A 20,914-nucleotide genomic window follows, 5' to 3' on the forward strand; every position below is an offset into this window, starting at 1 on the left:
GCTTTCCTCAGCCCTGGGAAAAAAAAAAAAAAAAACCATAGCAACCTCAAGGCGCGCTTCTCCAACTCGGGGCAGAGTTCAAGTCGCCACCCCAAGCCTGGGAAGCCGGACCCCCGGGCGGCCAGGACTAGGTGTCCTCCGCCTCGAGGTTGTCACGGACGACCGGCGGGGGAGGGGGCCCGGGGCGCACGCTCACGGAGGCTGCGTCGCTTCCTCGGGAGGGCGAGGGAAAGTAGCGAGCGCTAGGTGAAAGCACTTTTGGAGTTCCTCTCCATGCTTCGCCGCAGCATCTCCGAGCTCCCGGGGCGCACGCCGCGCCGGCCGCCACGCACCGCGCTCCCCCTCGCCGCCCTCGCCGGCCCCGCCAGCGCCGCCGCCACCTGCCCCCGGCTCCTCCGAGGTACGTCCCCCGCCGGCCAGCTCCGGATTCCCCGAGATTTTTTTTTTTTTTTTACCACCCCCCCCTCCACCCCCTCTCTCTCTCTCTCTCTCTCTCTCTCTCCGCACGTTCACACACGGGGTGGGGGAGGGCCGAGGGGGAGAGGCGGGGCGGGAAGGTAGCCGGGTCCCTGCGTCTCAGTCGGCGCGCTTGCACTCGTCGGCCCGAGTTGTGGCGCAGCGGGCGCGCCGGGGCCGGGGCCGGGGGTGGCGGGCGCGGGGCGCGGGGCGCGGGGAGCGGGCGCGGGGCTCGGGCGGGCGCGGGGCGCGGGGCGCGGGCGGGCCGGGCGGCCGGCGGGGCTCGGGCCGGGCGGGGCGGCGACAGCGGCGGCGGCGGCGCGGGGACGCGCGCTGTCTCTTTAAGGGAGCTCGGTCTGGGGTGGCGCTTTCCTCCGCGAAGGCTCCTTTGATATTAATAGTGTTGGTGTCTTGAAACTGACGTAATGCGCGGAGACTGAGGTCCTGACAAGCGATAACATTTCTGATAAAGACCCGATCGCACTGCAATCTCGAGCGTCCTCTGTTTTGGTGCTGCCCCTTTCCCTCCGGACCTCGCGTCCTCCCGATCGCCCTCTCGCCTTCCTATTTTCTTTTTCTTTTTCGTTCTTTCTTCTTCTTCTTCTTCTTTTTTTTTTTAAACAAAAAACAACACCCCCTCCCCTCTCCCACCCGGCACCGGGCACATCCTCGCTCTATTTCCTTTCTCTTTCTTCTCTCTCTTTTTTTTTTATAAAGGGAGGGGGAGGGGAGGGAAAGGGGGGGAGGCAGGAAAGACCTTTTTCTCCCCCCCTCCCCAAATAATCAAAAATCAACTCTGCAAACAACAGAAGACGGTTCATGGCTCTGGCCGCCGCGCCACCATCTTTCGGGCTGCCGAGGGTGTTCTTGACGATTAATCAACAGGTAAGGAAGGGAGGCCCGGAGCGGGCCAGGGGCGCGGGGGGCGCGGGAGCCCCTCGGCCGGGCCCGGGGCGCCGCGCTGCGCCAGCTGCGCTCGCGCGTGTGTGCGCAAAATGTGGGCGATCGGGAGCAGGGAGCCCTGGGAATTAAAAGTGACTTTCTTTGGAGGAAAAAAAAAAAAAAAAAAGCCGAGGGAGAGTGTGCAGAAAGCCCAGTACAGCCTTCTCGGGTTTCACATGCATTTTCTTTCTTCCTTTTTGCGCGTGGGATTTCTTTCTTTTCTTTTTTTCTCCGCTACTCCCTCCCCTCTTTTTTTTTTCTTTTTAACCCCCCCAGTCCTCCCTTTTCCCCCTTCTCTCCTCCTTCTCCTGGGTCTCAGGCATCTGAGCCTTGGAAACCAGCGACTTCAAACTGCAGTAGCCCCTGGAGTCAGGAGGGTCAAGTTCAGCCGCCGGGGAGGAGGAAAAACAAATCCCCATTTGCCAAAAAAAGAAGTTTCAGGCCCGTGCCCCCTCCCCCCTCGCAGCCCTAGTCCCCCTGGCTGTCTGTTTTCTGGCTGATTTTAATTCTCTCCTACCGGGCGGGCTTCACGGAGGAGCTGGAGCTGGTTGCACCCGAGGGGCTGCTGCTGCAAGTTTTCTGGGGGCTCCTGGCAAGCGGGGAGCACACTGCACTCCAGCATGCAGAGTAGTAAGTTGGCGGGAGCTTGGAACGTTTGGGAGGGTCTGCGAGAGGGGCCTTCTTGTGGCCCCCCACCCCAAGCAGGACAGCTGCATGACACTGGCTTTTAAGAGTTTGCAAAGCCAGACTCCAAACTTTTTTTTTTTTTCTTTTCCCCTTAAAGGCCCAGCTGGGCTGAAGGGACAAGGAAGGCTTCGCATCTCCTGATGTACCTCTGGCCCCTGAGCTGCTCTGGGCAGCTGGGCCGAGGTGGGGTTTGTGCCCTGTCCCGCTGCCATGTGGCAGGGCCTTGTAGCCTGGGCGCTTCCATAGGGGCTGAGGAAGGGGCAGACTTCCTCTGCTTGCCGACTGGACTGGATGCACCATGTGTCGCGCGGGTCAGGGGACACTGGCCAGTGATTAAGTGCCTGACAGTGGTGGGACGTCCCGGCGGACAGGCACTTTGCCCACTGTCTGGTTTCTGTTTGGGGCCCCTGCAGACGCACATGCTGGAGAGGCCCAGGCAGAGGCTGCCGCCCCTGGGGAGCCACTCCAGGACTGTGGGACCCCAGGAAGAATTTGAGCATGAGGCAGAGGTGTGAGCTGTTCCAAGTGCCAGCCTGTCTGTGTGGCTGAGGCACTTTTTTTGTCAGTACCTGTCTGAGATGGTGCTTCCCCTGGTCCCCCAGGAAAGTCACTAACTGCTTTATGGCCCTAGGACTCTAAAGCAATTGAAGTGAGACGCTGAGGACTGGTGGGGTTCAGAGGGAATCCTGGACTTATTAAATTTTAGGACCTGCTTTCCTCCCTTCCTCTCCCCTCTCCCCCCTTCCCCCCGTATCTTTTTAGGCCTCAGAATTGATACTTTTGAAAGTTTTTGAGTTAAGAGCCATGGATCTTAATGATGAATCACAGTTATGATAGAATATCCAACCTTATCGTATTTTGGAAAATCACGGCTAGAGTTTGAAGCAAGGTAAGTGAAGTGAGAAGATTAGAGAAACTAAATGGGAGATGCATTAGGCCGACCCGTGGAACTGGTGTGGGTCCCTTGACCTTTGATAAACACTCCAGGTGGACAGGAAGTGGTGTGGGAGCCAGTCGAAGTACAAGCGGGGGGGTTACAGACAGGGCCTGAACTAAGACTGGCCACGAGATGGTAATTCTTGGCCTGGTGGTTGGACTAGAATCTGGTTGCCCAAAGCAAAAATAAGCAAACTTCCAACACCTCTTCACAGCCCTCCAGCTCTCCCAGGCTGAAAACCTTCGGGAGCTGGCTGCTGTCTGGGTTACTTTTCCTGCTGCTTTTCGGAAAAGTTGATCATTGAGAGAAGGCTGCCAGAGTTAAAAACGCAGGGGGCAGCAGGCAGAGTCCTGTGGGCGGCCAGTCCTTGACGTGGACAAAATGAGAATGAAAGTTCCTGAGTTCACTGCTGTCCAGCCTTGTACAGGCTGCTCCTTCGCTCGGAAAACTTTCTCAGTCATCCTGCCGCTAAATGTAAAAAAAAAAAAAGCAATACATGTAAAATTATGTGGGTTTTTTTTTTTCCTTTCCCCAAGTATGCCAGGGTGGTGAATAAATACAGGGTTTACATGCGAAGACGAGATTTTCCTGAAGGCAGTGTTGCTGACAGGACAGTCTGGAAATGATAGCAACATTCTGAGAATTTCTTTCTTTACCTTGATGTGAAAGTGTATTAATGACTTGCTTAATCTTCGCAAGTCAGCGTTGTCCGTGTTCGTCTCTGCTGAGCTTTCGTAACTTTCTTTGAAAGCTGTACCCTGGCATAAAAGAAAAAAAAAAAGTCTCTACAATTCAGTTAAACATCCAGGGCCACTAACGTGCTCCCGTTCGACCGTCATTCCTGGATATGAGCGGTGTGAAACATCCCGAGCAGGAATTGCTATTCCATGGCTGGCTGTATGGCTTGGTTTGTGTAAAACGTGAGGCTCGGTGAGGCTTCGTGAACACGCTCCTGGCAAGTTTTATTTACCATGGCCACACTGCTGTTTATGACTTCCTGATTATCTGTTATATGTTAGAGCACATGTGTGTGGAAGACTTTTACACATGTAATAACTAAGTCTGACGCTCTCTGAATAAATGGGGGAACATGGCAAGTTCCTCACGGAAAGTTTGTCAGTCCTCGGAATTCTAGATGCTGTCGGACTCTGGGCTGGTCTTGCAGTTTGCTGCTTTGTCCCTTAAGGGTGGCATTACCGGGGAGCAGGCGGTGGGTCCTGGCCCACTGGGAAGTCTGAGTTGGATTTGGAATTCAGCATTTAGACGACTCGTATTTTATATGATATCTTATTGTTGTTTTTGCTTTTTTTGATTATGATTTTCTACAGACTTGCTTATTAAATAGTTTAGGATCCCAAACTGAAAATCAGGAATTACTCCTACCTCTACCCTGTATATGGTATTTTTTTTTTTTTAAGGCAGGAAGCATCACTCTTAGTTTATTCTGATTTCTGCCATCTCTCTTCTGTGTAGAAGGAAATTTCATTCACAGGAAAACTGTGAAGCAGGGAAATGAATGCATGTGTTGGAAAGCTGCTCTAAAGTTCCTAGTATTCTAATGGTGTTTCTGTCACTATTCATGTCCATGTGTGTACAGAGCTGCAAACTGTAGTTTCCAACTGATGATTTGTGCTTTTTATTTTATTAAGAAATAGGGCAAAGTATACTCTTGTCTAACCATCTTGGTTGAAGTAAATAAACATTACTCAAAGTTCTAAAAGACCCAGCCGCATAGGATTTTGAAGTAGAACTTCCAATTAGAAATGAAGATAAATATTGCTAATTGGCCTTTGAACGTTTTTTCAGAATATATAGATGACCCTTTTTTAAAAATTTTAACCTCCATTTGGTGGCAGGCAACAATAACAACACTATCCCCTTGTTTGTAAAACAGCATAGACTTCAAGAAAGTTCTGGACAGGTGTCTACTACTAATTTAGAAGAAAAAGTCTTATTTTTATAGTAAGAGATGTCCTGAAAATAGAATAAGTGGCTCACGTTAAAAGCGATGCACTTAAAATAAAATGAGTAGCTCCCATTAAAACATATTCTTATTAAGATATTCTCTGGTGTGTAAAATGAAGCCATTCATTCAGCAGACTGACAGCTCTCCACTTGCTGTTTGCCTTTGCTTAATTTAGTTTCCGCAGGACAGCGAGTGTGGTAGTCTGCATCTGTTTTTGGCAGGCGCAGAAACCTATAAACTCAGACAGTTCTGCCCCCAATATTGCAGCTCACAACTTATAATCAATTTGATTGAAGAATAAAAAAAATAAGCAAGAGAGCGAGCCGGAGAGACATACAGAGAGAGAGAGAGAGCGCGCGCGCCAGAGAGACCTTTGAGGGGCTTGTCTTGTGTCGCTCATCCTCAGCCAGCTCTCAGGTAACAGGCTGCGTTTTCTGCTCTTGCTGGGTGTGACTGCTGAGGCCATGGACAAGCCAGTGCTCAGCCGTGTGTGTTTTCTCTCTTGTCTTCCTTATTTACCATTTAGTAAAATTTGAGGAAATTCAGTGGAGCATCTGCAGGCCAGCTTGTATTTTGCTGATGGAGGGGTATCTGTATTGATCTTTTGATATCGTACAGACAAGATAGGAATTGTTGGTTACTGCTGTGGGAATTCTGGGGTTCCCTTTCAGTATGAAATGAAGGTTTTCTTGTAGGATTTGCCAAGTAAAGATTTGTTCTGATTCTTTAAGGGAACTTGTAACGGCCGGGCATAGAAAAGACAAATACACTTTGCATTTTTTTAAACTTGAAAATACCAGGCAGTGTTTTTTTTTTTTTTAAAAATAATTATCTAAGTGATTTGTCTCCTAAAAACTTGATTAGTCAATTAAACATGCTACACTACCAACTGTATCTTTTTTTTTTTTTATAATAGCAAGCAATGCTGAAGACAGAGTAACTACTTTAAAAAATTTATCCCTGAATTTGATCGGGACTAAAACCACTTGCTTGTATAAATGATTCTATTAATTATGACGTGGCTAAATACTGTCATTAATGTGACCGGTGTGTTCGCCTTCCGAGTTGTCACATTGTCCAGCGGTTCTCAGATCCTGGAGAACTGAATTTGCTGCTCTTTGGTGAAGTTCTCTGATAGGCACCGTGAGACAGAACTTGGCTGCGGTTGGAAACACATCACTGGGCATCCTCAAACTCCTGCTGAAGTTGCAGAAGGAGCGATGGATGAGTGTTGCTGGAATTGTTCAGAGTTCTGGAGAGTCCGCAGTGGTCTCTGCTGCCACAGTAACTGCCTATACCAGGGATGCCTACTCTGGGTTAGCTCACTTATTTTTTTTTCTTGAAGAGCACAGATTCAAGTATTGAAAAAAAACTGATGACATTATATGTGTCTCCAAATTTGAAGCGTTATTGGAAATCATTTTCTGATTCAAAGCTATACTTGAAATACAAGTAACATTGAAGCACCCTCCTCTCCCCAGAGAAGACATTAGGTATATGCTTGTCCTGCTTCAGTACGCTCCGTGGCAAAAAAAAAAAAAAGAAAAGAAAAGAAAAAAGAAAAAAACCTTTAATTTTAAAATGTTTCTAGCTCTTTAAAAACCTGCAGTAAATAGTTTACAAGTGGCTAGACACCTTCCCTGGTGGTTTAGTTTATACAAGCAGGAAACTTTCTCTCCTACTCTTTCTCTCTCTCTTGTTTTCTTTTAACCAACTGACGTAATGCCAAACTTTGCTTTAAAAGAACAGACAGAAGTAATTGGTAGCTTTTAACTTTTAATAATGTTCTGGATTGGTTTTAGTGGCCAAAATGACTTTTTTTTTCTTAAGGAAAAAAAAAAAAGTTCAAGTAAGAACGGGCTTGTGGCCTGAGGAAGAAAGGCCCTGTTGATGAAGTTATTTTTATTCTTGTTTTTCAATCTGTTATTAAAACTCTTTCCCGCTGAGCACTGCTGGATCTCTCCAATTGCCCTTTGTGATGGCTGGTGCACTTCAGGTTACCATAACTTATACAGTTTTTAGGTTTGCGGGAGAGTGGTGTTTGTGTTGCCTTGTTTGTTCATTTATTTAGTATTATTTTGGAGTGTGTGTGTGTGTGGGGGGAACATTTGGTTTTGCTCCAATTGAAATTCATTAATTAAGGTTATCAGTGGCGGCAGGTCAATGAATGCTTGCATAGAGAATGCTACACCTGTTAGAACCTAAAATGTGAAAGTTTAATTGTTGGTGTTCATCATTTTTATGTCCAGAGGAAAGGTAATGGGCAAAAATACACCTTTAGGTTGAAAGTGTTCGTTTTAAGGGTCGGTGTCTTTCCGTTGCAGTCCTCTTTTCCTTACGTTTTTAGATAATCCTTTTTTTAACCCTGTTTTTCACATAGTACTTTTAGTTTCCTTTTCCCCAGCCCCACAAAACAAAAAGTCATTTTGTATTTTCTCCCTTTCTGACTATGTGCAGGCAAAGAGAACTTTGTCCAGTTCTGAGACACTTTGGTGATGTTGATTGACACCAGGGCAACTTCAGAGTCTAGCACCCCTTCAGAGGCTAATGTGTTCAGGGGGCAGAAAGCGTTGTGGCAGTGCTCCGTCCCTGCGGGGGAAGATGCTCTACCCAGCAGTGGAGCCCTCCACCCCACCAGGGGGATCAGAACTGAGTTTCTGATGGGAATCCTTGCTGAGGATTCAATCTAAGCGTAACTTATCCCGGACTTTGCTTTTATCCCTGGATTTGTTCCCGAGAGGGTTTTTCTTTCTTTCTCTTTTTTCTTTTTGTTTTTCCTGTTTGCTTGTTGAGCTCTCCTTCACCCAGAGCACATTTAAGGATTCATCTGAATTGAAACTCAGGTATCCCAGAGGAAGAGTTGAGCTTGTAAGGCGTCTGTGAGGGTCGTAAACTGTTCTTCATCTTCGGCATCCTTGGAGTGTTTTGTGCTCAGCGATGTGACAGTTCTGATTTAGTGTATTCAGAGGTTGCATCGTTTTGCTCCTGAGATCCCAGACTGTACTTCTGAGGCATTCCTGCTCTGCTTCTCGCTCCTGTGTGTAGGGACTTGTCAGGAAAAAAAAAAGAAAAGAAAAGAAAAGAAAAGAAACTTTAGGAACTTAAGCTGTACGCTGTTCACACCAGCATGGAAAGGGGTTTCTTGGAGTAAGTCTTCTTTTCCTTTGTTTTTCACAAAGTCCTCAGACACGGATTTCAAGCCATGGGGATGTCTGTCATTAGCTTTTTAAGGTAATTGGATGTTGTTTTGCTGCTTGAAATCTGAAGGAAAAGTAGCAAAGTGGAGCCAGCAGGGAGAAAGCAGAGGGAGGTATTTGGAACTGCCATGCTTTAATATCAGCGCTTGTTTACTGCTCACTGGTGGGGAGGGGTGGGGGAGGCCTTGTGGAAGATGATACAAAAAAAAAAAAAAAAAAAAAGAATCCATCAATTGCGCATATGGTCCCCTCCGCTTAAGGTTTACTTAAACAATATGTTTTCGGTTTTGCCTGGAACCATTCTGCACTACCTCCGCTGCAAGACTCCAGCACTATTCTTGGTTCCAGCAAGATTCAGGATGGCATTTTCTGTGCTATGATGAGCAGCAGGGTTGCATGAGCAAAGGTAACAGGTTTTGGCTTTTGTAACTTTTTGGTGGTTAGCAGTGGCATGCCTAGAGTGTGTGTGTGAAGGGACTTTTCATGGTACAAATGCCAGGAGTAGACACAGTAGCTGTCCCAGGCTTGTCTTCTTACTGTTGATGCAGTGGCATGCTATTGTTGGTGTGTCCTATGTATGTCGTGTGTGGTCAACCGATAACACTTATGTACACCTTGATGGAGTTTCCTATGCTAAACTCTGAAGTCTGTGCTGTGAGCTTGCATCTTGTGAGGAGTTCCCTGTCTCTATGAAGTCTGGAGGTTTGAAACGAATATGGTATTTCGACATGTTGAATCCTTCCTTTTCATAATACTGACGTCTACACTGAATTTGCTAAGAAAATTTTAAAAATGGAAAAAACTATACATCAAGATGTCACCTCTCTGTGTATTTTCAGAAGTGCTTCTGAGGTCATTTGTTAGAACTCCCATTCCTGTTGAGAGGTGCAGCAGTTAAGGGACAGGGCTGTTTCTGAGTATGTCATTTTATGGGCTGGCTCTTTATAGTTTATAATTCTGTCATCTCAGAACGTTATGTAGAAATAATATGGAACATGTAAAGACTTCGTACTATGACCCAATGCGTTTTTCCCTAGGGTGATGGATTCTGTGCGTCACCTAAGTGTGATGCTATTTGCCAGGCTTGTCATACTGGTTTTGAGGGCTGCACTACGTCCCATTTCATCGGGCAACACAATACAACAACTTTGGTATCTAGGTAATTGACACTGTCAAAATAGGCTCTGGAAAATGTTCCAAATACTTTTAAGAAACACAGAAGTTAACTTATATATTCCATCTAACACTTGAATAAACAAATGATTCATTCTCTGCTGTTTCAGCCTTTTCTGAATAGTCTTAGAAGGAGATACGCAAGTGTCTACCGTTTATTTTCCATTCCTGTTTTTTTCTTTTCTCTGAGGGGAGTACGGATCTCTTGTTTGCACTAATACTTTATCTGTTCATTCCTTTGTATGCATCATGTTAAGGAGCAGTGCAGTATGATAAAGAATAGCAATCTTATTATCTAATGTATATGTCTTGACCTTAAAGTATTAATATTATTAGATTGAATAATATAGTAGCCAGGAATGAACCTAATTTAAGGTGACAAGTAGCAATACAGATGTTATTTAGACGCGAACATCTGTAGAAAAAGACAGGGAAAATATTTCAGCTCAGAACTGTTTTTATGTGAAGGATTCAGAGGACTGTCGGATACTTACAAATCAATTCAGACTAGTAATATAACTTATGTCTCTTGACTAGATTCCGCAATACAGCTTTCCTTGAATTCTTGGGAATCACTATTTTAATGTCTTTGGATATTATGTAGGATATCATAAAAAGTGTGAACAGGCATAGCGAGTTTGTAGAATAAGATTTCGCTGTGACGCGATGCACTTCGTGTAGATAGGGTTCAAGCCTTACTAATGTGGTTTTAGCTTTTTAATGTTTTTTTTTTTTCTGTCTTTAAGCTGTGCACAAGTGCAGCCCATGAAGTGGTGACTTTGTGTTAACTAAGTCCTTGCACTCGCAGGGCTATTCGTACTGGTGTAGAATGCGTCTGCCTTACAGGCGCTGTGTGCAATTGTAATATCTTAGTCTTTGAAATGTCTTATTTCCTGACTTAATGCATCCCAGCAGGTATGTAAGGGTTAATTTAATTATAATTTTGGTTCTCAAATGAGAACACGATTGGCACACACATTCAATATCAGATTTTCCGTGTGAAAATGGTTCCCTGTCCTCGCAGCTTTGCTCTGCAAGTTGTGGAACTGAATGGATCAGCCCATTCTTTGGGTACTCTGAAGGAGCGCTGAGCATAAACGTGTTGCTTAAAGACAGATTGCCGTTTTTTTCCCCCTTAACTATTTTGTTGCTGCTGCTGCTAAATGCTCTTGAAAGACAGACTAGTTCAGTTTAAAAACTACCATTTAACCGGTGAATATCATGTTCGGTCATATAAATGTTAATTTTCTCATTATCTGCTTAATTATTGGATGCTTATTAATTCCTTATCAATCATTTCTTGATATTTCTTTGAAACATTTCAAAATCTTATGTCTGTATTCTATAGGGCTACTGAAATTTTATAACTAAACAGATTAAAGTCTAAATTAAAAATGAATGCTTATATTTAATGCTGTCTTTAATTATCATGGCAAGACTACACTTTTTAAAGATAATTGCAAAATTGGTTCTGCAGTTCTGAGGAAAGTTTTGGGAACAATTAGGTAAAAGTGCCTAGTATAAGTAGCAATACATTCAGGTAATGGGTGGATGAAATATTTTCTGTAACTTATAAGCAAATAGTTGAGATATTTCTCCTTCATTTTTAGACTCGTTCCTTCCTTAGTCGTGTGATGTGGTAAATGGCTATGAGGAACTCCCTGTCATTCAAACCTTGATTACAACAAATGGTGTGTTTTCTATCCCATCCCTGTTTATTTTATTTTTGAATGTGTTCTTAGGCTCTAATTATGCAAAACACATTTTGCTTTTTTTTTTTTGCATTTTCATAAGCTGTGGGGAAGAAACAACATTTCAGACAGCATAAAAACCAAATTCCGCACATTTTATGTATATTTATCGACACGTGATTATGTAAGTTCATTTGTCCAACACTTAGCCCTTTCATGTTACGTATTTGAGAAAGCTTCCAAAAACTCATGGAAAACTGAATTAATAAGCTTATTTTGGTAGAAAAACCTTAAATTCCTGCAACCCAGGAGCCCTGTCAGAATCCGTGGAAATTGTGGATTAGGAAGAAAGTGTGCGTGAGTTGAACATTTTTCTTTCTTTTTTTTTTTTGACTAAACTTTACTTACCGCTAATTTAATTCTGGGTCCCATAAACTCGTTAAGTTATTCTTGTATTTGTATACAGCCACAGACATATATTTCATGCACTTTTTACATCCAGAACAATCAGTATCTCCTTGTTAACATTAAGCACGTAGATCCGTATTTGCCTCACCCTCAGGATAGTTCCGTCTGTTATTGGCAGTATTACAGGTTTGAAACTGAGCCTAACGGTGCTCCTAAGCAGGGAACTGGAGTAGATTGTGATATAAGCAGGCGCTTCTCCTTTTTGTTTCTCTCCTTATTTCCTTCTGAAACACACACAGACACACACACACACACACACACACACACACACACACACACGTGTCCCAAGGGGACACCAGAGGATTGTACAATCCGTGATGCGGGGAGGAGCCACTGGTGCCCATAGCCTTATTTCTTGGTGTATTTTTGACATACAAAACTGTGACCTCTGCGCCTGAGGTACTTGGGAATGTCATATAAACGCCAGTGGGGTCACACCCCTTGGTTTCTGCTCTGCATGACCCAAGAGCGTTCTGCAGCTTCTGCTGTGCTACTGGGCTGCTTTCCGTCAGGCATGCAAGGCCTCGTGAGTGAATCTGGCATTTGGAAGTGCAGCTAGAATTCCTCCTCTTGGAAAATCTTCTGGATCGTTTTCAGAGGAGTCAGCGGAGATCGGGCGCTGCGTGAAGTCGTTGATTTTGAGGATGCTAAAGAAAATTACGCTGAGACCAGGCATGCTTGATCTGGATTATTTTGACATGCTTTATTACTTTTTTTTTTCATCTTTCCCTTTTTCTCTCCCTTGTTGAAGATCTAACATTTCAGTTTTTTGAGGAGTTAGGATTTAGCGTTTCAGTGGAAAAGTGTGCCAGCTGTAGGATGCCTACCTACATTTCTTGGTAATATTAATGTTTGGATGGTATATGAGGACAAAGCTATACAGTAACACAGTCATTCTATTTTGCGATTTCATGTGTAGCAGGCATTTGCCACTCTATTTCTGGGAGAAAATGTGTTGAATGAAATTGAAGTAAATCGTGGAAAACTTTTGAAATAATTGTCAGCATCAACTATGACATATTTCTGGAAAAAAAGGACTACATGGTTTTAATTATTCAGTGCTTTGTGCTAAACCCTGGAGTCCAGGTTTATACAAATGAATTGCGCCATCTGATCATGGAGAGTGCTTGAGATCTGTGTTGTCTTCATGTGAGGTGAAAGGGAGCCGTGAAAGATGCACACCACAGGTGTGTTTTAAATTCCCGGATTACGGAGTGCCAATTATTCTATTCTCAGCCCCGGGAGGACTTCAGTAGCTTTACAGTCTGTTGGTGCTAGCTCACCCTCGGTAGCATCACCACAGGTTGAGGTAACATCCTTGTGTGTGGAAGCCATGGCATTTCTCGCAGGCTCTTTAGGCAGTGCTGGGAGCTAGCAGAGTACCTACCATCCATTAAGGAGAGTTCTCGAGTTTGGAATTTGTGAATGATTTTTGGGAGCTGCAGTTTGAATAGCATAAGAAGAGACAGTGTGATTACCTTTTTATAAAAGTTAGTTCTGTCTTTGTTGTCTAGGAAAATACAGCCACGAATGTTTGCTTCTTGGATGTTTTGTCTCCAAGCAGGGGAAACTGACAGTTTTATGTTGTAAGTGCCGAAAGTTGTTCTTGGCTGAAGCAATCCCAGAGTTAATCACTGGGATGTTAACTTGAATTTTTGGCTTTAAAACGTTTTTGATTCTCAAAAGGAAATGTGCTTCCCTGATTTCCAAATTGATAACCTGGACTCTGGATTGGTTTTGAGAGAAATATTTTTCAATTTCTTAGACTGCTTGAAGTGCACTGATTTTGAAATACTTAGTTTCTATTTTTTTTTTTGGCCAGTTTTTCAGAAAGGAGAGGAAAGACTTAATTTTTCTTCCCAGGGTTTTCTTAGTACAGACTTGCTGTTATTTCTCAGAAAGGAGAAATTAATTTTGCATTCATTTAGTATTAGCTTTCTGCGATGGCTGCTCAGAACATCGTTGTATGCATCACAAGTTGGGAGAGCAGTCGTGTCATTTCTCCTGCCACACCTTTCTGTGATCGGGTATTTTGGGCATTTCTGAGTCATTAGGAAGAAATCTCTTCACATGTAATTTTCACACTTATTTTTACTTCAAGTAAATGGTGGTGGAAAAGTCATATAATCATCCTTTATAGTTCATGGAATGTTAGGAATGGTGTAAGATAACATGACATTTAGTCGTTTCTCATTTAGCTCTTACGCATTTTTGTTTCTGTTGATGGAAAGAAAAATTACACCAGCACTGAAATTAGTTTGCAATAGTAGTGTAGACTTGTTTCAAAGTTATAGGAGTATAGGAAATAGTATCAACGCATCATGTTAAAATAAAATCCGGACATAGAGACTTTAATCTGACGTTTTAAAATATAAAGATGTTTATATAAGCAGAAAGATTTTTTTTTCTGGTTTTACTTGCATTTTTTTTTTCACTAAGTGCTTTACTTAAGATGATTGAGATTCTTAAATTATAATTGTGTAAAATAAATCAGATTTCTACCAGCAGGAAATAGCATTCTTCAGGACTGCTGATGAACGTTCTGGTAAGGGAGAAAGGCGTTGGGTCTTGAAGAAATAGATAGCAACTTGCTCATGTAGCATCCCTAAGCCAGGACCCAAAGCAGAGCTTGGAAAGAGCTGCCGGTGAGAGCTGACGTGTGCCGCTGCTGGGGCAGGCACGGTCGCAGCCTTCTGGTGTCTCTACTGTTGGAAATGCAGTCACTTCAACCACCCACCTCCTTGTTTCGGTGATGTCAGGCAAGCATTCTGCCAACATTTTTGGCTAGGTGTAATCACAACAGTGTTGTGGAATTAGAATAATGTGACGATTTTGAATCATGCTTGATGTATTATTTTTGAAAGCGTAATTTAAAGCATTTACCCACTTGGGATGTAATAGAGGAGCCAGGCCAGTGTTTTTAGATTTATTTCACAGCTCCTAGTTAGAGAGAAGGAATGAAGATTTTCAGCAGATTGTTGCATCTTTCTCTAATAGGACTTTATTTGCATAGACGTCATTGAAGAAATAATTTAAAAACTTATTTTGACAAAAGATGGTCATGTTAAAGTATTTGCAATCTGAGCTCAATAGAACACACATTTCAGTTTAATATGCTCTATCTGCAGTGCTATCTAACAAAGAAAGGGAGCGAAGAATGAATTAAGTCATCTTGCCCAGTACAGAGGCGAGGCGAACCATGTGGTCCTGGGATGCTCCTCTTACTTCGAGGACTTTGGTGTAGACCCTGTACCTCCCCCCAGGGCTCCTCCCCGCCCCCTCGACCACTTTTCCTGATAGTTTGTGTTGTTCATGGATGTGTAACCTTCTTTCTATGAAAAGAAAATATGAAGTTAGGGTTCAGAATATTTTTTAAACCATCTTCCCTTGTGGAAGAGTAGGCCCTTTCCAATGAGTCGTTTTTCTTATGGGCTGGATTTTTTTTTTTTTTCGTTAGTTTAAAATTGGTTGTTCAAAATTTTTTTGTGTGTTGTGTTGCTATTTCCTTTTGTTTAGTTAAGAAAGCGATTCTGTGGCTTATTTTACCTGCTCTAGCATAATCATTATTTTACCAACAAGAAGAGCGCAGATAACACTGAGGGATTTTCACTGTTTAAAGGACTAAACCGGAATCGGTGTCTGGTGACCATTAACTTTCTGTGTCAGATACTTTAGACTTCTGATGTCTGTTGAGGCAGTCTAACAGTTGAGACTCATTAATCCTTATTTTTTTCCTTTTCAGATGGATGTGAGTCGAATTAAAATCATATAAGTATGCAATGAGAAATGGGTTCTCAAAAAGTTGATATTAGAGTAGTTCTTTCTCAGTACCTTCTGATGACCTAGGAATCTGGTGTGAGGTGAGGTTGTCTCAGAAAACTAGAAGAAATCAGAAATCCTGGAGTTCAAGTTTCTTTCAAACCCCTTAGCGGTAGAAGCCTCTTGGGATTTGCTGCCACAGAATCTGGTTGGTACTGAAGCACTGGCTAGGACATCATCCTGATGGAGAAGCTTGTTTTTATTACTCATCTCCTTTCAGTTTCAAATGCGCACATTTATCTGTGGAGAGACCAAACTTTTAAAAATGGTCCACTTGATTTAGTGCTTCCCCCCCACTCCCCAGGGAACTGGATTTTTCTTTATTCTTATCAACGCTGTGCTGCTAATGGCATGTTGAAAAACTGTATCCAGCATATGTGAGATTAGACCTGAACTGTGCAATTAGTTATCAAACTGTATTCATGGCATTTTACATAAACTTCAGAGAGAAAAATTAATTTTGTTAAAGAATAATTAAAGAACCTCATTTAAAATGGTTTTCTTATTAATGTTGTTAAACTTCCATCTGCAGATGTAATGAAAATGACAGTTTTTAAAAATATGAATGTACCCCTTTGTTTTCCTTTTTTCAGCTGTGGTCCACTGTTTAAGTTGTATACCATCAATACTAATGTTGTGATTGTAGTTGGTTGTTATCAGTTACTTTGTTGTGTTGGAAAAGCAGGAATTCCTTAGACTTCAGGAGTGTTCAACTTAAACCCTGTGATACGTCTTACCGTTCAGTCTGTTTTATTCTGCAGTCTTGGGAGTAAATGCAGCCTGCTCTCCATAAGTGGAATTTACAGTTTGTAACCCCAATGCCTCTGCCGTATCCACTTCTGGTTTTAAGGAATTGTGGTAAATGCAGTCTGGAGATGATGCTGGCTGTAAGACATCTCCTGAGCTGTTTATGATGACAGCTCCAGAGTGACTAGAAGGAGAAGGAAGTAGGCAGGAAAGGGGGCCAGGCTGGTCCACGGGCTGGTCCACGGGTAAGGAGGGGAGCCAGGCTGATCTACGGACTGGTTCCTGGGCTGGTCCACGGGCAGGGAAGGGAGCCAGGCTGGTCCACGGGCAGGGAAGGGAGCCAGGCTGGTCCACAGGCAGGGAAGGGAGTGCAGCCAGGCTGGTCCACGGGTAAGGAGAGGGGGCCAGGCTAGTCCATGGGCTGGTCCACGGGTAACGAGGGGAGCTAGGCTGATCTACGGACTGGTTCCTGGGCTGGTCCACGGGCAGGGAAGGGAGGGCAGCCAGGCTGGTCCATGGGCTGGTTCACGGGCTGTGTGTGACCAGGTAGAGAGGACCTTGTGCTTTTAGAGTGTGGGTGTTCCTCTACCTTTTAGCAGCCAGCTTTGCCCCTTTTTATTTTTTGGTTTGGTGCTTTTATTTCATCAGTTTCTTTCAGGTGGAAATTGTATAAATAGCTTTCACATAAGAGGATAATTCAAAAATGTAGGAAAAAAATGGAACTACCTTTTGAGGTATGTTCATTTGAGGTAACATTTTTGAGGCAAAGAAATTTTGAAATGCACACTTTTTAAAAATAATATGCATTTCCATTAACTTTTTGAGAATTGTATTCATGGAGTTCAAAAAATTCATGGACTCAAGCTAATTTTAATTCTATAGTTTTCTGCACTTTTTGACACACTCTCATATTTATTTCCTTAAAGTTTGCTTATAGAAAATAATTATATTCAGTCAATAAGAAATAATCAGTTAAACCAGAAAGTAATGGAATGATCTTCGACATTAAAAAGTAATTCTTCTGAAATAGGCTAAGTAAACGATTGACCATGATACCACCATCTCATAAAATCTGTCCGGTTATGTGAACATATTACGTGAAGAAAGAAAGGCCAGGAAATCCATTTATGCTTACGTAGCTGTCATGTTTTTGCTCTTTTCCTTCACCGACTCTGTTTAGTATTTGGATTTATTCTTGATTCCAATTGTGTATTACAATTTAACATCCAGTGAGTACCAGCTAGCGCCATGGTAAAGTCTAGCAGTGACTCCCTTGTCCTAGTTTTCCTTCATGCTTTGGAACCTTTCCCATTAGTTACCAGGCGACTCTTTTTTCTCCTTTGGCTTGGGAAGATTCGAACCGGGGTGTTATAGCTGAAAAGAAGGCTAAATAGTTCATCCCCGGCATTATTTATGAACCAAGGCCCTCCTGGATAGTTGATGCTGCTTAAAGGACATTATCCGCTGCCCCATGGGCTTTTTTTTTTTTTTTTTTTTTAAGATTTCATTCATTTGAAAGGCAGAGTGACTGAGGGAGGAGAGACCAACAGAGATGATGGTCAGCTCATTGATTTACCTCCCAGCTGACCACAACAGCCGAGCATGGGCTAGTCTAAAGCCGGAAGCCTGGATTTCCACTGGGATCTCCCACGTGAGTGTCAGGGATGTGAGAACTTGGACCATTTTCTGCTGCTTTTCCAGGCTTGTCACCGGGATCCAGCTCAGAGCACGCCGGTGTCACAGGTGGTGGCTTACCACACTGTACCACAACAATGACTCCCCCAAATTCTATAGTTTGTGTGTGGCTAGTGAGGTTAGGGTTTAGGGGTTGGGTGGATTTTAAGCAGCATTAAAAAATATTGGCCCTTAGAAAAATGAAAGATAATACTTTTTTCCTAGATGTATTTATTCTTTTAAGTGTCATGCTACAATGTCAAACCCTTGATCTTTGAGATTTTTTAATTTGAATGTTTCTAAACCAGATATGGAATGCAGTTTCCTTTTTCAGATAAAAAATAAACCTAGTTAGATATAAAAATGACCTCAAGGTGGATAAAAGATTGAATGCCTGAATCTGGGTTTTATTTCCCATGAGTCTTCATTGGTGGGTGAGGGAGGCCTGCCTGGGTTTCCATGTGTTCAAGTTCCCAGTGGCTCCCGCATGACAGCATCCCTTCACTGACCTGGGTGGTGCCTGCCTCTCTTAGGACTGTCCCTTCTGGCTGGGCCTCCGAGGCTCTGCGTCTCTGCTGCTCTCACTCCAGTCTGTTCAGGTCATTCACTCTCAATGCTCTGCACTTTGCTTGGAAGGTTTGATGCTTCTAGCTTTTGATGGGATTGAAGTAAAATCAGCCCCTTTCCCTCTAGACCTACTCTGGCCCTGGGTTCTGATGCCAGTGGCCTGCTGCCTGTACAAGCACATGCCGACGGACGTGTTTCCCAGGGGTAGTTGGCATTCAGGCCACTTTGAGTGTATCCCAGCCGTCCTGCCAGGGCTCACTAGTTCCAGAGCATTCCCGAACTGATCTTGGTTCATGCATGCTCTCCTGTCTATGAAGTACCTTGCATCCAGCCATTCCACAGGGATTCTACCCTCCTCCTTAGGATGCCAGCCTTTCCCTTCCGCTCATTCAGAATTAACCATCTCTGCCTCGCATTTCTGTTTGCTGAAGGCTTTCATATGGCGCCTAGCACAATCCACTTGGAGTTGTGAACCTGATGAGAATGAGAGCAGACCCCATCTCACTTTTCTTCTTTTTCACCAGCAGTTTGGGCATGCTGAAGTATCAGAAATGTTGCATTGATGGGCACAGGGGCAGGCATTCATTGGCCTGCAGAGCCTGTGTCTCTGAGAACGTTGTGAAATTGGATTGTCAGTTTTCAGAAAGGCAAAGGATGGTATCGTTGCATAATTAACAGACGCTTCTTGAAGTTTGTCCCCATGTTTGCCATTCAGAGGCAGCTTTTGTAGGTTTATGTCACCTGTCCAAGCAGGACAATGTCTAGGAAATTGAAGCCAAGGGAAGCCTCCAAACACCTAAACACATAGAAAAAGAAGAACATAGACTGCCTTCCTGTGCTTTGTGTGTGTGATAGCTTAGGCCCCACAAAGTCATAAAAGGGGCATGATGTCAAATGGCGTGCTCTTAACATCTTAGGGGAATGGTGTTAGGCTTCAAGGTTGTGATTTGGAAATGTGTGGTTTTAACTGGCATAGGTTGAGTGTTCAGTCGCAGTGTTGCCTGCCGTGCTGTTGAGTACAGTGTCTTCAGGGTGGGGGAGTGTCTGGTCCTGAGGGAACAAGAATGATTCAGACCTACAGACCATCCGTGGAGGATGTTGATGGATGGGGTCTGGCGGGAGCTGAGCCGGATCACAGATAAGGACGCTTTGCCATGCCTGGGTTTCTGCAAGCCGATGGCTGTGGGTGTCCCTTTGCTTGCTGTAACATCTGTATCTTCCCCGTGAGATAGGCAGTGAAGTGATCGCGGAACAATAACTGCAGAGCTGCTTGCTCATGTTAGAACAAGAAACTCTGCTGCATTTGATTTTCCCCAATCACCTTTAATTTCATCTTTAAACAGTTTTGAAGGGATTTTTTTCTTTTTTTTTTTTTGTTAAAAGATCATCTCTTTGGACTTTTTTGTGTACTTTTTTTTTTTTTTTACCAACAACAACAAAAACTCCTTTTATGTGAAAATTGGGAAGTCCCTTTGATTTCGCATAGGACTGGGTGAAGCACTTAAATAGTTGAAATAGTTCTGAAACATGAAGAAGGCTTGTTCTTGCTGTGCATTCCCCAATCTGTAGACGTGGAACCCCGAAGGAGTCATCAGGGCGCAGGTCTGTTTAATGAACTTCTTTGCTTTAGGACAGTCCATTACTTGTAGAACCCACACTTATCTGTTTCTTCCTTAAAAACAAAACATTCCACGGCTTCCTAAAAACCTTAGCTAATTGCATTTTTCAAACATACTTTTCTGATGTCACCTCATGTCTATCAGCGGCTTCGCAAAGCCTTTGAAGGAGATAGTTGGACTTTTTTTTTTTTTTGAAAGTTAAGTCTGCCTTAAGTTTGCACACCCTTTAAGTGACAGTCGAGAGAGTTCCCCTGAAGAGTTCATTCTAGTTAATAAGTAGGGGTTTTTCAATCTCTCTGTACTTTTCCACAACTGAAGGGGTGCATACTTCTGGTTGAAAGTGAGTAGGCGAAATTTAGTCCTGCTGTTTCTGGTAGCCGTGGTGGCTTTGAAATCTCTTTTTTATTGCCGTTTCATAATCCCTGACATGACTGCCCAGCTCTCATGTCTGCTAAATGCAGAAATAGAGGAAGGAAATGTATGTTTTGGCACGACTCAAATGTTCCTTATCAGCCTCCTTGTAGGAGTGGATGCTGTTGAAGATGCCTCCATTTGCCAGCTGGACAGCATGTGTGCTGGGCCAGTTTCCTGTCTGCTGAAGCCGTGTGGTGCCCCGTCACGATGGGGAGGAGGGCATGATTAGATGTGGCGGCCTTACTGTTTTCACTTGTGAAAATCAGGGAGCAGAGGGCATGCAAACTTTGCCCAAAGGCTGGACACAGTTTGCATAGAAATGAGCTCCGTGGAGCGGAAGTGTAGCTAGCTAGCACTGACCATGCACTAAGGGCTGAGAGCTCACAGGTGAGGCAGGATTTTAGGGTTTTAAACTCTTGCTTCACATTAGGTTAGTTCTCCATCAGGGGCCACCTTGAAATGCTGAGCACGGCTCATGTTCCCAGCCAAGCGTGTTGTTGCTGCCTGGGATCTTCTGTGTGTGGCAGGAAAGAGGCAACCCTCGCGAGGCAGCCAGG

General features: G+C 43.8%; 1 protein-coding gene across 3 annotated transcripts in view; it reads left to right on the top strand.

Moving 5' to 3' along the window:
* Positions 1–823: 823 nt before the first annotated feature.
* Positions 824–20,914, top strand: part of TRPS1 (transcriptional repressor GATA binding 1) — a 246,893-nt gene continuing 226,802 nt past the window's right edge. The window contains exons 1-2 of one of the 3 annotated variants that reach the window (XM_040979393.1): positions 824–1,341; positions 2,848–2,974. Coding sequence is in view for 1 of the 3 variants with exons in the window: in XM_040979392.1 (XP_040835326.1) it covers positions 2,019–2,028 (10 nt within the window). In the remaining 2 variants the exon portion in view is untranslated. Of the gene's footprint in view, positions 1,342–1,658; positions 2,029–2,847; positions 2,975–20,914 lie in introns of those variants that run through there. The other 2 variants (XM_040979394.1, XM_040979392.1) reach the window with 2 other exon arrangements.

The sequence above is a fragment of the Ochotona curzoniae genome, unplaced genomic scaffold, assembly GCF_017591425.1.
Source record: "Ochotona curzoniae isolate NIBS_2020 unplaced genomic scaffold, NIBS_Ocur_1.0 contig_3190, whole genome shotgun sequence".
In the NCBI taxonomy this organism is placed as follows: domain Eukaryota; kingdom Metazoa; phylum Chordata; class Mammalia; order Lagomorpha; family Ochotonidae; genus Ochotona; species Ochotona curzoniae.